The following is an 18739-nucleotide window of genomic DNA, read 5'->3' as shown; positions in this document are numbered from 1 at the left end:
TTTACATTATGGTATTAGGGTGAAATATGTTCCCCTTCACTGAAATCTTCAATCATATAAAAAACAAATTTTCAGAAACTTCTCTTCGTTCCTTTTTACGTATTACAATGAGGAAGGGAAAGGGATCAACAGAAAGTGCAAGTGCTGGCAGTGCCAGGAAACGAAAGAAATTTGATTTAAAAATGAAGATGAAAAATTATTAAGAAGTACAAAGCAGGACAAAGTTTGTCATCTATTGAAAGGGAATTAGATCTCACTGCTTCAACAGTGATTATTTTAAAGGACAATGCATATATAAAAGAACATGTCACAGGATCAATGCACTTAAGATCAACAGCGATCACAAAACAGTGTTCAGGTGCTATATCAAAGATGGAACAGCTATTAATAATATGGACGGAAAATCAGATTCAGAAGCAAGTGCCTCTGAGTCTAATGACCATTCAAGCAAAAGCAACAAGTATTTATAAAGATATTAGGAATAAGTACAGAGAAGAACCCCAACCCAAGTTCGTGGGTGGTTTAATAGGTTCAAGCATCCGCTGGTTTCCACAATGTTAAAGTATGCAGTGAAGTCACCAGTGCCAATTCTGCAGCTGCAGAGAAATTGTGATGTGTTGGAAAAAATTATTGATGAAGGCAGCTATTCAATGCAGCAAATTTTTAACGTTGACAAGACTGCTCTGTATTGGAAAAAAATGAGGGATCGAACATACACTGCCAAAAAGGAAAAAACAATGCCAGGTTTCAAAGCTTCAAAACATAGGACCATGCTCTTGCTTGGAGCTAATGTGCAGGAGATTACAGATTAATACCACTGCCTGTGTACCATTCTGGAAATCCTTGTGCATTTAAGGGCATCAATAAAGTCACCCTACCCATGCATTTCCGATTGAACCAGAGAGCATGGATAACAATATCTCTCTTTGAGGATTAGTTTAAATGCTGCTTCATTCCTGAGGTTGAAAAATATTGTAAAGACAACGATGTTCCTTTCAAGATTTTGCTTCCATTAGATAATGCTCCTGGACATCCTACGCATCTAGATGATTTCAATTTGAACACGAGTCATATTTCTTCTGCCAAATACTACTTCTCTCATCCAACCTACGGATCAGGGTGTTATTTAAAATTTAAAAACATACTATTTACACACAACGTTTGCTCAGGTATTGTCTGCAGTAGACAATGAGAAAAACTTTACGTTGAGACTTTTGGAAATCTTACAATATTTACCACGCCATCTTAAACATTAAAGCCTGGGCAGAAATTATTAAAAGTTGTCTAAATGGTGTATGGAAGAAAACATGCCTACGGCACATAAAAGGCTTCGAAGGTTTAAAATAGATGGATGAAGAGGTTACAGATAAGATTGTAAACATAGCAGAACTACTTCAGTTGGAGGTTGTTGCCAAAGACGTGGAGGAGTTAAAAGAGGAAGAAGAGAAGGAATTATCTAATGAAGAACTTCTTGACTTGCAGGCAGCGATAGCGAAAGAAGAAAATGCTGACGAAGCTCAAGATGAACAAAATGAGGAGCCGAGATGCTTCATTACCAGAGAGATGGCAATGGCGAGGTTTAAAAAGATGGATCCTGACAGCGAACAATTCTTAAAAGTTAACCGAGAGGTGAATGATATGCTTGCTTGCTACAAAGAAATCTATGATGAAAAGAAAAAGCCACCGTCCGGTCATCCATTAATATGTTCTTTCCTAAGGTTGAGGGGCGTACTTATCAGCTGAAGATGTTGATTCTGGCAACAATGCTTGAGAGGTAAAACGTACTGAAGTTATGCCTGTCTCCTCTCTTTTTTTTGTAATTTTATAATGTTTTAAATTGCATGCTTTTGTAATTTTTCCTCCGCATGAGATAAAAAATTGAATAAATACAATAAATCATTCTATTCATATGTTTGTCGAACATTTCTTTTTTAATTCAATCAGCGAGCACAGTTGCAAGTGCTGCACAAGCATGGGGGAAATTCCGACTTATATAGTGTTTCGCAGAATGCAACTCTTACATTAATCGGGGAGTGGCTGTATACAGAAATTATGAGATCACTGGTAGTCGGGTTATGAGATCACTGGTAATCACTGGTAATGAGGTTTAGAGACAAATTAGTAACAAGAAGTACTATTTTGTGCACAAATTTTAACACATAAGGTGAATATGACAAGACTGATGTATCTGTTTCTTTCATAAATTTTAAAAACCTTTTGATAAAGTCCAACAATGCAAACTCATTGAAATTCTGGAGAGCAAAGGCCTAAACAAGGGGTATACAAACCTTTTTTTTTGGCTGGCACACAAAATGGGGTAAAACTCCGAACAGCAGAGTCTGTACAGTCAGTAACAGTTGGTGATAAATTACTACTAATTTTTTAAAAATGACTACGTTTTGTTATCAATGTTTATATATATATATTTTTTTTTTACATTTAATAATTAAATATGAAATTTAACAATTATTACATAACATTCTTATTTATATGATTATAATAACACTGTTAAACATTGAAAAAGGAAGAGATATATAAATCATGAGAAAGCAATACAGAAAAATCAAATATAGTAGAGCATCGATCTGAACTAACTGGGACCGGGGGTAGTTCAGAATTCCGACTTGTTTGGATTTTCGAACTTATCAAAATCTCTCACTCTTTTCAGCAAGAGTAGTTGGGTTGGATAGCATTCAGTTTATTGAATGTTTGCCAATTCAGCATTTTGTCTGTAATTTTCCCAGATTATTTAATTTTATTAATTATTAAGATAATAAAAGTGTAAATTTGTGCTTTATATCTTCATTTTTATAGCCTGTGGATAGTATTCCTCCAATTTCCACTTATTAGAATTGCACCCAAACCTGATCACACCAGCACAAGCATAGAAAAAAAAAAATAATAAATAAAATAATTGAATGCTGGCTCATTCGGGTTTTTGATGCTCTATTGTATTACTAAAAAATCAATATTTTCAAGTCAATGTGAACCTATATTTTGTGATAACTAAGATGCATGCATAACACTTGTGACAGGGCACTTATTGCCTTGGCCAGGAATACCCCTTGCCTAGACAGACAATAAGGATATCATGATAATTAAAAACCTGTACTGGAACTACAGGGCATCACTTTTAATGGAAGGTATAGCTGAAAGCATGAAACTGAAAATGGGGGTAAGACAAGGCAGCATGCTATCACATTTTCTGTTCAATATACACTCAGAAGTCACTATTTTCAGGACAATAAGACATGCCAGACCATAAGACACCCACATTTTGGAAGGTATATTTTGGGAAATATTTTATTGAAAAATACAGATTTACAAGTAGTTACTAAACAAAAATGAAGCTTTTAGTCATATTACACCAATAATATGTCACTGCTGGTGTCATATTCATCATTACCGAAGTTATGGTCTGAACTTTAACTTGCTTTGAAGGATGCATCACTTTCAGGCCACCAAATACATTGCTGATGGCACATTTCTTGAAAGACATAGTCAAAGCTCTTTATAGAGACCTCTTTTTAATGTCCTATGTAGTTGGATCTGGCCAATTTCTCATTAATCTTATGCGCTATTTTACTTAAGTATAATGACCTTGGAAATAACAGGATTTCTCTATAACAACCATAAATTTCTAACTCTCAATCTTTTAATTTATTACAGTATTTGCATTTAAAAATAACAGAATGCTTCAAATATATTGAAGTAATTGCAGCCTGACCATGAAAATTTATTTGTTAAGATTTCCCATGCTCTTTCTTGCAGTGTGGTAATGAAATGAACATCGGCTAGAACTTCATCTCAGTAGTATTAGCAATGTCCACATGGTGCAAGGAAGCCTATGGCTTATGCTGCACCAGCCAAAAAAATAAAAATAAATAAACAATAATAATAATATAACAAAAAAATAAATAAAATGAAATAAGAATAAAATAATAATAAGAAGAAGAAAAAAATAAAAAGAAAATAATAATAATTAATAAATAAGAGAAAAGGAAATGGACAACCTAAGTGTTTCCCTCCAGCTGACCTTCGAATTTCCCCAAACTATCAGCCTCTACCAGGTAGGTAACCTATTGCAGCAATTTATAACTCGCTGGTTCAAATAAAACTTCCTGCAATCCAGTCTAAACATCTCCCCTCATAACTTGAAATTATGCTCCTAGTTCTAGAATCATTTATAACCGTAAAAATTTCGTCCTCATTCATTTGCTTATGCCTCTCAGAGCCTTGAACACCCCAATCAAGTTTCCTCTAAGGTGTCTCGTTTCCAAGCTGTGCAACCCACATACTCGAAGTCTCCTCATATGGATGCCCTTTTGTCAATCTCACCAGGCGAGTTACCCGCCTCTCGACCCTTTCAAGAAGAACAATGTCTTTCTTTAGGTGCAGCCTCCATACCTGAACACAATATTCCAAGTGTGGTCTAACAATAGTCTTATACAGTGAGATTATGACGTCTTTATCTCTACTAGCAATTGTTCGATACATCATCAACAGGACACCATGGGCCTTCTTTGCAACCTGTCTAAAATGCTCATATCGTAACACCCAAGTCCCTTTCCTCCACTATCGGCTTTAGTTCAACTCTGCCAAGCGTATAATTTATTTTGGGGTTACTGTTCCCCAGGTGCAATACCTTACACTTTGCTGGATTAAAGCAGAGCTGCCATTTTTCTAACCATCCCTGAAGTCTATCTAGGTCATTCTGAAGAAGCTCTGCTTGACAGCAATCATCAACTACTCTACCAATCTTTACATCATCTGCAAATTTAGACATCATGAAAATCTATCCCTTCTATCCCTTCATCGATGTCATTTATGAAAATCAAAAATTACAGTGGTGCTAATACTGATCCTTGGGGAACCCCACTTCTTACATCAACCAAATCTGAGAAATAACCATTTATCACAGCCCTCTGCCTCCTGCCCTGTTCCAGCTATTTTGTGATTCCAACCTGTTCCAACTTATAAAGTAACTGCTCATGTGGGACTGAGTCAAATGCTTTGCTGAAATCCAAATAAACAATGTCAAAATTATTCCCAAAGTCCAACTCTTGAGTGACCCTATCAAAATAGCTAACCAGATTAGTTAAACATGATTTTCTCTTTACAAAAACCATGCTGAGTATCCTTCAGAATTCCATTTCTATCTAAATGATCCTGAATTCCACACTTGACCATTGTCTCCATGATTTCAACCTACTACAGAAGTTAGACTGACCAGCCAGTAATTTTCCACTTCACTCTTAGAACCACCCTTATGTATTGGAGATACATTGGCACTTTTCCAATCCAACAGAATCACTCCAGAGTCCAGTGATGCTCGCATAATTAGCTTCAATGGTTCAATGCACTCACTTGCCGAATCCCTTAAGATTATAGAGCATATGCCATCAACTCCAGGAGCCTTACTGGTCTGTAGGCTCAAAAGTTTTTTTTATTAAATAAACATGTGAAATTTCAACAGTGTAGTTACAGTATATATTTATTGGAATGGCTCCCAGAAAGCAGATAGCTTTGCCAGATAAAATTAGGATTTTGCAGTCTGTAGATAATGCCAAACAGCTTGGCATTCCTAAGAATACTCTGTTCACTATTCTGAAAGATCAGAAAAAGATCGAAAGTGCTGCACCAGGTAGGACTTGAGCATGAAAGGTGAAGTATCCGGATCATGAAAAGGTACTTTTGGAATGGCTAATGATTGTGTGCAGAAAACATTCCCATAGATGGTAATGTTTTAAAATCTAAGGCTGAATTATTTGAGCATCAAATGGATATCGAAGAATTTAAAATTTCAGATGGATTGCTTCAGAAACTTAAGATTCGCCATGGCCTGTCTTTCAATAAAGTGTGGCAAAAATGTAGCCATGGATTTGACACTACAAACAAATGGAAGGAAAATAGTTAAGAAAAACTAGCCAAGAATGGCATTAAACAAAAAATGCTATTAAACAAAACTGTCTTGAAAGCAAAAATCAATGCAAAATCGACATCCTGCAGGCAATGTTTTATGAGTTTCACAGCATGCAATGAAGTGATGAAAAAGTGATCGCCGACTACTTCAAACATGCTCGATTTACCGCCTTGAATGACGCAATGTGTGAAGTTTAGCATACTTCTTTCTGTTAATTGAAAAGAACAGCCCAATAATAGGGAAAAAATAGTTGAGTGTGTGCGTCATCACCTAAACTTACAGGAAAACTTAAGCTTCAAAGATTATGCAGAAGTGGATGTGGATGTTTAATTTTCAGGATATGCTGTTTGTTTTGTTTGTTTGTTATTTGGTTTTTAGGAGCATTAGCAACTAAGGCCATATTGCTCCGGGGATATGCGGTGGTCATTCCCTAACCTTTCCGCATCCTCCGTATTTGGTCGACACGGGCTCGAACCCCGGTCTAATCAAGAAGCATGTGCTACGCACTGCTGCTCCTGCCCACCGGGCTACGGCAGGATATGCGTGAATGAAGAGGAACTCATTGCAGACGTAACGGAATCTTCTGAAATTTGTAGTGATGAAGATGAGAAACCTACTGTGGTTGAACAAGAAGTTTCAGTGAAAGATGTTCATCAAGGATTAGAACCTGTACATGGATTTTTTCAAGTGCAGCCAAACTGCAAAAGTGAAAATAACTGCTATTGTGCACCTTCATAATTCTCTTTTAAAACATGCTCTACCATTGAAACAGCATGTTTTCAGAGATTATTTTAAAGTATGAAACAGTTCTCTTGTTAAGTCTTGATAGGTATGTAGCCTATGTAGTGAAATTTAAAATTTAATTGTAACCTTACAGCACTCTACAATCATAATTTTCCGGTATACACCAATATATGGTGCACCCTTGTAATTGGCTGTCAGAACAGGGGAAAGAAGTGATTGACAGGTTGTGACTCCGCCCGCGGACTTTCGGGCGGACGTTTCAGGAGTGCTGAATGTGAAATTCGTTGCATTTACTGTACTTTCATTTGAATGCTAGTTTCTGTTCTGTTCAGTGCTCTGCTGTTCGCTTGCTGGTGTTAATGTTATTTTGCTACTTGCCACGTGGTCCTGAGTTTCTGTGTCGTTATCCCGTTCCATCCTGCAGGCAACTGTTTCTTTGTTTTTTACTGCCATGTGTTGCTGTCACATTTTTTTTTTTATTTCTTAGGTTCTTTTTGTGTTTTTTGTCTGCGTTTTGTGTTTTTTTTTTTGCCTTTGTTCAGTCCCAATAGAGCGAGTGAGTGCGAGAATGTTGCATATTAACCTAGTATTGTGTAAAAAAAAAATCTATGTTGCTGTTTTATGGTTATGCAAAGAGCAATTTTATTGTTTATTGCATGTGTTAATTGACTTTCGTTTCTGTTTCGCGAAAAAAGGTTAGGTTTTTATGACTTCGGCAGGGATTCAAGCTAAAATTGGTCATTGGATGAAAAACAATTATAACAGGCATCATGTTTTCAATTGACTTTCATTTGTTATTGTTATTTAAGAGCATTAGCAACTAAGGCCATATTGCTCTGGGGATATGCAGTGGTCATTCCCTGACCTTTCCACATCCTTCATATTTGGTGGCGACGGGCTCGAACCCCAGTCTAATCAAGAAGCATGTGCTATGCACTGCTGCCCCTGCCCACCTGGCTACGGAGGCGCCACTTTCATTTGTGTTTAGAAAAATGGTTAAGTTTTTACGTGACTTTGTGAGGGATTCAAGTGAAAACCAGTCGTTGGACGAAAAATAAAATTGCAATGGGAATAATATTTTTCATCGACTTTCATTTGTGTTTAGTGAAAAATGGTTAGGTTTTTAGGTTACCTTTTTACGTGACTTCGGGAGTTATTTAGTGAAAATTGGTCGTTTACTGCATCTCATTAGTTTGTTTCGTTTTGAAAAAAAAAAAAAAAAAAAATACTAATATTTTTATGTATAATTATTTTAGTAGCTGCTCCAAAAAAAACTGCCATATTGCCGTTAATTTCGTTGTTTTTCAGCTCCACCATACTGTTATGTTGCGTAACGTTTTCCATGTGCAGTCGTCGAGAAGAAAAGGGGGAATGCAGTGAGTGGGCGGAGTTACGAACCATGCACCACTGCTTTCCCCCTCTTCTTCTTGATGTGATTTTCAAAGGGGCATTACCTAATGGAGTATTACCTAATTTTCTTGTTTAATATTGTAGTATATATTATAAATAAGATTATACTGTATTGTATTAGTAGCATTACACTAAATTTTCAAGCTTGTACTTGTTTTGTTGCTGATTTTATGAACGATCGATATAACATCCTTCCGATATGACCATTTTTCTCATTCCCTTATGGGGTTATTATATAGAGCTTCAATTGTTAGTAATTGTCTCATATTTCACTAACTCCCATTAATTATTCATCCATTTATACACCTGGGAAAGGGTTGGTCATGTCAGTTGTCCTGTTGGTTTCAAACCAAATCACGGTTTGACACCAACCATTTGGTCCATTCCTCACATATAACTTAAAGGGTTTGTTAGCCGACTGGTCCAATTACAGCAGCTGGGTATGGCCTCTTGAAATTACAGCTAGCTCAATATTTATTTTAGTAACCATCCTTTTTGTTGCCTATGTTACGTATGATCTAAATTGGTCACAAAATAAAAGAACTATTTTTTTTTTTTTTTTAAGAAGGTAGTCTCCTGGACATTTTGCCCATACTGTCACTAGTCACAGCAAAAGATAGACTGCTGCGTGCACCTCATATATACCTTCAGATCATAAGACAGTGGCGCCTCCGTAGCCAGGTGGGAAGGAGCAGCAGTGTGTAGCACACGCTTCTTGATTAGACCGGGGTTCGAGCCTGTCACCACCAAATACGGAGATTGCGGGAAGGTCAGGGAATGGCTACCACATATTCCCGGAGCAATATGGCCTTAGTTGCTAATGCTCCTAAAAACCAAAACAAACAAACATAAGACAGTAGGATTTAAGGCAACACTTTTCAGGGGGAAAAAAAAAAAAAAAAAAAAAAGTCTCTTATGGTCTGGAAATAGAGTATATTTAAAAAGATGCTTGAAGGAAAAAAAAAAGGGAATAGCTGTGACTGAGGAAAAAAAAAAAAAAAAAACACCATGTCAATGACATGGCCTCATTCACAACTAATAGCAAAACATCCAAATCCTTCTTAACCACAAAGAATGCTTAAAGATGAGTTTAAAGATTAATATCAAGCAAACTAGGCTTATGATACTCAACAATAGAAATAATCCCAATACACCAACAGACCTACTTAAAAAAAAAAAAATTAGAGTAAATAGATTTATATCTGGGATGCTGAATAAATGACAATGTGGACTATAATACAGAAGTAAGATCTGGAATTAAGACAGTAAGATACCATTTCAATGAGATGAAGTCATTGCTATGAAGCAACAATTATATTTAACAGTTAGAACACATATGATGAAATGCTACGTTTGGTCAATTTTGCTGTATGGAAAACATACAACAAAATCTCTCCCGAGGACAGTGAGAAATGAATTATTGAGAAGAATGGTAAAAGATCACAAGTTATTAGGTATTATTAAGAAAAGGAAAGCAGCAAATTTTGAACCAATAATGGACAAACAAAATTAACACATTTTGAACCAATAATGAATCTTCCCACAAAATTTTATTTTTCAATTCTACAATTACTACTTCTCTTCCATAAAAGTTTCCTCAAGTCACTCTGTATAGATACTATTAATGAACATGTACATTTCAACTACTTTACAGTTAAAGCAGCAGCAGGAGTAAGAAAAGCAACTGCAGAAATGAACAGGATATTTCTATCCAATATGCAGATTCAGATCAGAATCATTAATGAAATTATACACAGAATAAACAAAACCTGAAAAATTTGCAAGTGCAACAGTAAATTAAGGTAGTAAAATCATTTTCAAGAATTTATAAATAAAAACTAGGGAAAAACAATAAGATTGGGTATTTTATGATATAAATGAGGGAACTAAAAAGTATATTACTATACTAAAGTTTTCATTAACATTCTGAATATTATTAAATTTTTCAAATAGCTACCTCAATACACCCATTGCAAACACTACAATGGGAGCACCTTGGTGGGCGGTAGAACTGACATGTCACACACCACTTCATTCTTACTGTGATTCCATTTATTTCTACATTTTTATATAATGGAGCTCGGAAATCATCATCTTTGTCTTCATCTGGACTGGCTGTAACAAAGATAGTAAAAAAACCTGTTAATGTTTTCTATGATTAATTACAAGTTTCATTTCAAAAATTTTATTCTTAAGTCACCTATTAAGAATATTTTCAAATATGACTATATCAAGCATTAATATTCTAATTAGATATTGTTATACATTATGGACTACATATATAATTTATTTTGGTGATTAAGCCAGCCAAAATTATTACATATTATAATTATAATTTGCAGACATCAAATTGATTTTAAGTTCCCAGTATATAGATCAAGGGTGATCACCTTTCAAACAGTACACTGAAATGCAAATATATTTTTAAGCCATTAAAATTATCATTAAACCAGTTTAATTGGCTTTTATTTATCCAAGAATTAAATTTAGTGTTTAAGATTATGACTTTCCTGGAACCAATTCATGATAAATATCGAGGACCAGTTGTGGTGTGGTGTGTGTGTGTGTGTTAAGTAAACATACATGTATAAAATAAAGTGAACTTCCATCTCCTGTGTTTATTTTTACACTGTTCAAAATGGACTGAGCAAAGTGCACTCTGAAATGCTAGTAGTTTCCTTTTCTTTTTCAGGTCTCTCTAAAATTCTTGCATTGTCTTCTTTAGAAGCATTACAGGTGGCTGCTCTACTATTCTTCAATATCAATCATTCCACTAAATCATAATTAAGTTAAACATTTAACTTTAAAATCATTTAAAAAACTATACCTAAACTTGAATCAATAAGAAACCTTTCGTATTGATTCAATTTTGAAATATAAGATGCTTGAAAGTTCTGACATATGACGTGGTCTAAATATAACATGTGTCAATGATTAAATTATAAGATCACTAAACGTTTTGATCACACACGGCATGATCAAAACGTTTAGTGATCTTATAATCCTTGAATGCATAGGAATAGCTAAAAGCTTGCACGCAGGGACATATCAACTGGTTGCTATGTGCCAAGTCTAGCGGAAAGCTGCTTTGAGTGAACACGTCTTTTTTTCCACCATCTCACATACAGTAGAGCATCAAAAATCTGAATGTCAGTAAACCAAATGAGCCAGCATTTATTTATTTATTTATTTATTTTTAATGCTAGTGCCATAAAATAATTGCATTAAGCACCGGTTGTTGTGATCATGTTTGCGAATTGAATTTTGATTCTATTAAATGGCAATTCTAATTATGTAAGCATAAATAAATTTATGCTTAAACATAGTTTAATTAACATACATACAGTACTAACTAAACATAACACTTTGAAATGTGATATGTTTGTTCATTGACATTTATTATTTTTTTTGGGGTTGTAAAATCTAAAACAGTAAAAAAAGATAAGCGTCAATCAATAACAAAGAACACGGCACAAAGAAACTGCAACTAACACGATATGAGCAAGTGAGATATGGAGTAAAAAGAGAACACAGGTTTTACAGTTTTATTTTACTGTACTATAGTTTTCTTAGGCTTTTAAAAGGAAGCAGAACTTTTCAACAATTGAATTGAAGATTGAGATTTTAAAGACTTTCAAAGGGAGAAAGCAGGTCTTCGTTAGCAAAATTTTACGAGGTTGGATTTGGATGAATCATAACAGACATTAAAAACAACAAGGAAAAATTTTTAAAATTCGCATCGAAACTGGATGCAGATGATGGTGCAAAAAAATAAAATAAAATAAAATAAAAAATATTTATATTATCCCTCAAAAATGCCGTTTATTTGTGGTTCACACAGAGATGAAGTTTAGGAGAACCCATATCTGGCCCTCTGTTGTGTGAAAAGGAGCTGGATTTTAACAAAAAATTGGGCAATCCCTCAGATTTTAAAGCCAGCATTTTTATTTCTAAACTTACTAAACCTTTTTTTTTAGACTCCATAACAGTTTTTTTGACAAGTTCAAAAATCCAAACTATCCCTGGTCCCAATTAGTGCAGATTATCAATACTCTACAGCAGTGGTCTCAAACTGAAATTGCATGCAGGCCGAATGCACGATCTGAAAGCAGCTGACGGGCTGGAATTTTTTTTTTTTTTAACAAAATGAGAGTGAATATAAGCACCGTATTTGCAACAAATACATAATTGAAATGTATTTGCGGGCCGTGTAAAATTGCTTCGGGAGGGGGGGGGTGCGACCCGCGGGCCGCCAGTTTGAGACCACTGCTCTACAGTACTAAAAATTATGAAATCTGAACATGAGAACGTTTAGTGAAACACTAGATATAAATTTTTAGTATGTGGGTTTGACAAGTACATTTCTTTAAAGTCATGTCAAATAATATCCGTCATAGTAAGACCCATCTTGAAATCTTTTAATTTTGTCATACTGTCACCAGTAGCTTTGAAAATCAGGAGGTTGCAAAAGTTGGTCTCAGTTGTCTCAAAACAAGCTGTCTGAATCAAGAGATAAATACACAGATGCCAGTGATTTTTTCCTTATACAGTCAGTCCTCGTATAACACGTGTTTACACTACACGATTTATAAATAGGGGAATGATATCTTATATAACACGAACCAAATTCGCTTAAGCACGATTCGCCTTTGTTTTAACAAGAAACGGCAGTCGGACGCAGAATCACCCCAACCGAACACAACACGATAGGAATGAAGAGAAGATTCTGAAAATGTATTTATGTTTCTTATATCAGTGAAGGAGAAACACATTTCACCATACTAACGTAAAAACCCACACAATTCCAGCAATCGGTATAATCGCAAATGCAATTAGATCGAGTTTACTACCAGTTTATAACAGATTCCACTAGCAGAAATGCAACTGGAAATTGTTTTTATTGTTTTATGCTAGTAACCCCTAGAAATGTGCTTTAGTAAAATGTGAGGTGTTAATAGTGTATCTCTGCCTTTACGGTGTTGTTTATTCAGTTGCTACACGCGTGCAGCTTTGTTTATGTGTATCAAGCGTGCCTCCTCATTTTCTAATTGTGCTTTATTCCCTAAAAATGAGTAAAATACTTAATTAAAAGGTGTGAAAAGGAAGCGTCCTGGTGAAGACACTGCAGAATCAGAGAGAAAAAGAAAAGCAATATCGATAAACAGAGGCGGACTTGGTCAAAAATTCTTACCCGGGAAAATTTATAGTGGCCTCATACTATGGTTTATGGCCAAAATCACACCAGCCCCCGGCCCACCGGGGTTTCCCCGGTAAGGCTTATGGCCAGTCCGCCTCTGTCGATAGAGAAAAAATATGAAATTGTGAAACGCTTTGAGCGAAATGAAAGACCGTGTTATATTGCACGTCCTAAATGAGGCAATGCCGAGAATTACAAAGAATGCAGAGAAAATAAAAACTTTCATAGCAGAAACAACTCAAAGTGTAATTAAAATCCATTAGATTAAGACCCAAAGAATTGGAAGAGATGGAACGGCTGTCATCTGTTTGGATAGAAAATCAAACAAAAAACAAGTTTGCTTAAGATAGAAGCAAAAGCATTAGCAATATTTTATTACGTAATAGTCGTGATAAAATACGTATTTTATTACGATTATTTATTGTGTTTGGTAATGTTTTGGTTACAAATGTGTGTTCGATCTTGGGTAGTCGGCACCTAACCCTATTTTTCCCATAGGGCCTGTTGTTTATATTGCACGAGGGTTTCTAGGAACACAACTATCGTGCTATACGAGGACTGACTGTACTTTCCTTTAAAAATTCTGATCTGATTTGACAACTTCATTTTAATGCTAACCAACTGTGATTTTTTTCAAAATTCCACAAAGAACCCATCTGATTTGACAACTTCATTTTAATGCTAACCAACTGTGATTTTTTCAAAATTCCACAAAGAAATCCACTCCACACAGCCAGCCCCTAATGGAAAACTCGGTCCAAATCCATACAACTAGCAACCATCTGAAAATGGTGGGGATTACAACCCGAGAGCAAAAGTAAAAAGTAATAATCAATCAGAGACTTGATCTGAAGTTCACATTGTCTGATGAATTCACAAAAATGTATTCAGCTTTTACTCTAAAGCTGTACAAATTATGTGATGAAATTGTAGTAGTAATGGAAAATGATGCAAGAAAGCAAGCTGATATAGCATCAGCAAAAAAAAAAAAAAAAAACACAGTTCACACTCATCCATACTTTCCAAGAATTTGTCTAGTTCTCCGTAGAATTTATTTAACCCATCCACTTTCACAATAACAGATGAAAGCCTGTTCCAACAATCAACCGCCCACTGGCTAAAGACAAACTTCCATATATCTATCTTGCAAACATCCTTCCTCAACTTGAATTTATGCCCCCTCATGTGTAGTCTCAGCAATTGTAAGAATACCATTAACATGGTATTTAGCAAGTACAGGTCACTGTTGAAAAAAAAGCCGTGAATTAGGGTTGAACTTGAAAGTGTCTGCAATTCTGCCCAGACACGATAGGAGGGAGTATATGATGAGAGCCTTGTCGATCAATTCGGCCCTGGAGGGATTGTGCAAGGCTCAAGGGGTAGAATTTTTTTCAGCCTGGACTGTACTTGTTAACAGGAGAGATTGCTTCTACAGGGATGGGATACACTTAAATAAAAAGGGTGCAAGAATATTTGCTGATGCTGTCGAGGCAGTGTTAGGTGGGTCGGAAAACTGCTAGTTGGGGGGGATACAAGGACTAATAGATTAACAGTAGCCACTGGCAGAGGTGGAAGTGATTCGTGCACTGCTTCTATTGAAATGAGCAGAAGCCTGGAAAACAAGATGCAGGATATTTCAGAGACTGCTGGTAGTCATTGCGGTACAAGTAAACACATGGGTTGTGTTAGGGTAGCTAAGAATAGAAACAGGTGCATGTATACCTGCGTGTACACCAATGCTAGGAGTTTGGTAAATAAATTTGATGAATTTGAGGTATTGCTCAAAACATCAAAGGCAGATATTGTTGGGATATCAGAGACGTGGTGTCACACAGATATAAGTAATGCGGAACTGGAATTTGGGGAATACAATGTGTATAGAAAGGATAGACAGGACAGGAGGGGAGGAGGGGTTATGCTATTAATTAAGAAACACATAAAGTCCAAGGAAGTGAAGCCAGTCGACATCGATGGACAGGGCAGTGTCGAGTCAGTTTGGTGTGACATAAGCATAGGGAAATCAAAATTGAGAGTAGGAGTGTGCTATAGGCCTAATGACTCTGATGAGTATAATAAGATATTGTACAGGGAAATAGAGTGGGCCAGTAAATCAGAGAGTCTTATAATGGGGGATTTTAATTTCCCAGATATTGACTGGAATTTGTGGGTTGGTCACTCGCACACTAGCAAGGCTTTTGTGGATTTATTGGATGATTGTTTTCTACATCAGCATGTTCGTGAGGCAAGAAGAGGGAGCAATACTCTTGATCTGATTATCAGTAGTGATTCTTCATGCATTAAGAATCTGCAGATAAATGAACCACTAGGTGGCAGTGATCACAGTGTGTTGAAGTGGGATTTATTCAAGGAGGTAACTACCATCAGAGGTAAAGGGAAGGGTTTTTGTTTTCGTAAAGGTGACTATGATGGTCTGAGACAGTATTTAAATTCTATACAGTGGGACCAACTGATGATGTTACCAACAGCAAACTCAAAATGGAAAGCATTCAAGGAACTAATCTTGGAGGCTACCAGGCTTTACATACTAACTAAGAAATATTGTTCAAGGTTTAGGCCTAAATGGTTGTCAGATGAATTAATGAGACATGTGGCAGAGAAGAAAAATGCATGGGATACATACAAATTAATGGGTGACATGGAAGCCTATGATAGATATAAGTTGGTCTGTAACCAAGTCACAAAGGAGATTAGGCAGGCAAAGGCAGACTACGAAAAATCCTTGGCAAAGGATGCAAAGAAAAACAGAAAAGAGTTCGTTACATATTTGAACTCGAGAAGGAAAGGGATGAATCAGATTGGTCCACTGGATATTGATGGTTCAGCAGTTGAGGATCATGCTCAGGTGGCTAACAATCTAAACGAGTATTTTGCATCTACATTCAAGCATGAGGAGTTATTCAGGAAGGAGAATGATGTAGGTAAAGTAAACATTGGCAGTGAGCTGGATGATTTTGTAATAACTGAGAGGAAAGTGGAGGAGAGATTGTTGAGGATAAACATAAAAAAAGGCACCTGGGGTGGATGGGATCTATCCAGTTATATTAAAGGAGGAAGCAAAGGAAGTATGCAAACCCCTAGCCATAATTATGAGAGCTTCTTTGGACTCAGGGGAGGTACCCATAGACTGGAGATGTGCAAATGTAACCCCAATTCACAAAGGAGGTTCAAAGGCTGACACAAGTAATTATAGACCTGTTAGTTTAACTTCTGTTCCAGGTAAATTAATGGAGGCACTGGTTAAAGAAGCACTGCAGGATCATCTAGACAAGAATTCAGTTATAGCTCAGACGCAGCATGGTTTTGTTAAGGGCAGGTCTTGCCTGACCAATTTGATTGGATACTATGATGTAGTCACAAAAGAACTGGATGCAGGGAATAACTTTGATATTATATATTTGGATCTTAGAAAGGCTTTTGATACTGTTGCACATGGAAGACTGCTGCACAAATTGGAGCAGTGTGGCATTGGAGGCAAATTGCTGCTATGGATAAGGGGATGGTTGAGTGGCAGAACACAGAGAGTGGTAATCAATGGACACTGCTCAACGTGGACTAATGTTATTAGTGGAGTTCCTCAAGGTTCAGTGTTGGGTCCGTTGTTGTTTTCGGTGTTTATGAATGATATTGATGATGGGATATCAAGTTTAATGTCCAAGTTTGCAGATGATACAAAGGTTGGCAGGGTCGTTAAGGACACTACTGACGCTATGCTGCTGCAACAGGATCTGGAAAGGTTGAACAGATGGGCTGAGAGGTGGCAAATGAAGTTTAACATTGAAAAATGTAAAGTACTACATATGGGAAACAGTAACCCCATAGCAATGTATCAACTCTGCGGTACTACACTGACAGTGGTAGAGAATGAAAGGGATCTGGGGATGGTTGTGCAGGCAGATATGAAGTTCTCTGAGCAGTGCAGACGAGCTGCAAGAGTAGCTCATAGTGTCTTGTCAATGATATACAGGAATTTTTCTAGCAGGGATAAGGAGGTGATTATTCCTTGTATAAGGCAATGGTTAGGCCACATCTTGAGTACTGTATACAGGTCTGGAGGCCTCATTTCAAGAAGGATGTAGAACTGCTGGAACGGGTACAGAGAAGGGCAACAAGATTAGTGAATGGAACAAAGGGTTGCTCTTACGAAGAAAGGCTTAAGTTTTGCAAATTACAGAGTCTGGAGACTAGGCACCGGCGAGGCGATCTGATAGAGGTGTATAAGGCTTTGAATGGTTTGAGCATGCTCAATGCCAATGGGATTCTTCATCTTGCTCAGAATAATCACCTCAGAGGGCATAAATTCAAATTGAGGAAGGACGGATGTCGGATAGATGTGCGGAAATTTGCCTTTGGCCAGCGGGTGGTTGGTTGGTGGAACCGACTTCCATCACTTGTTGTTGAAGTTGATAGCCTGAACAAATTTAAAGCTCAACTGGACAGGTATTTCGAACGAACAGAGGGGTGAAATGGGAGTGGGTTTTTTTTTTTTTTTTTTTGGCTGATGCTGAATAAGCTTGCTTTCTTGCATCATATGCCTCTACTACTAATGCTAAACATCTAGCTTACTCAATCTATTCAAAGCTTTAAATCACAATCAGATCTCCCTGCAGATGTCTGGTCTTGAGATGCTGCAATTTGCAGAACTGAAGCCTTTCTAGATAGAAGCACCCTTTTGTTTCCTTCACCCATCTAGTTGCCCTCCTCTGCACCAGTTCCACCAGATCTACATCCTTTCTAAAGTGATACCTCCACACCTCTATACAGTACTGCAAGATGCAGCCTAAACATAGCTTTATACATAGGAATAATCACCTCCTTATCCCTGCTAGTAAAGTTTCTGTATATCATTGACAAAATCCTAAGAGCTGTCCTGGCAGCATGTCTGCACTGCTCAAAGAATTTGTTTGACTGCACAATTACCCCCCGGGAATTTTTCATTATCCACTATCCATAGTGTAGTACCACACAGCTGATAAGTTACTCTGAGGTTATGGCTATCCATGTGCAATATCTTGCATTTTTCAAACTTCAACTGCCATTTATTAGCCCATCGACCCCATTTTCCTACATTTTGTTGGCAATAGCTCACCTGATGACTGTTGTTAACCACCCTACCTAACCTTTGTATCATCTGCAAACTTAGACATTAAGCCTGATATACCTTCAATATCACTTATAAATATTGAAAACAACAAAACCCAGCACTGAACCCTGGAGAACTCCACTAATAATATTAGTCCACGAAGACCAGTGCCCACTGATCTGTCTTAGCACTAGCATGGCAGATGCAAGAAAGGAAGCTTTAGCATCAGCCAAACAAAAAAAATAATAATAAATAAATAAATTCCATTATTTATTTAAACTATCAACTTCCACAACGACAGATGGAAATTTGTTCCAGCAATCAACCACTTGCTGGCTAAAGGCAAATTTATGCAGTTCTATTC

At 36.6% G+C, this 18739-nt stretch overlaps 1 protein-coding gene across 1 annotated transcript in view; it reads right to left on the bottom strand.

Annotated features, from left to right (window-relative positions):
- The window catches only part of Zdhhc8 (zinc finger DHHC-type containing 8), a 110116-nt gene that overhangs the window by 52609 nt on the left and 38768 nt on the right, over nucleotides 1-18739 (bottom strand). The window contains exon 3 of the mRNA XM_090389390.1: nucleotides 10035-10192. Within this exon, the coding sequence (XP_090245516.1) occupies nucleotides 10035-10192 (158 nt within the window). The remainder of the gene's footprint in view (nucleotides 1-10034; nucleotides 10193-18739) is intronic.

Source organism: Mastigoproctus giganteus, unplaced genomic scaffold, assembly GCF_048544385.1.
Source record: "Mastigoproctus giganteus isolate SK-2022 unplaced genomic scaffold, ASM4854438v1 scaffold_15, whole genome shotgun sequence".
Classification (NCBI taxonomy): Eukaryota; Metazoa; Arthropoda; class Arachnida; order Uropygi; family Thelyphonidae; genus Mastigoproctus; species Mastigoproctus giganteus.
Note: the sequence above shows the minus strand (reverse complement) of the source record. Positions and strands in the feature narration are given on the sequence as shown.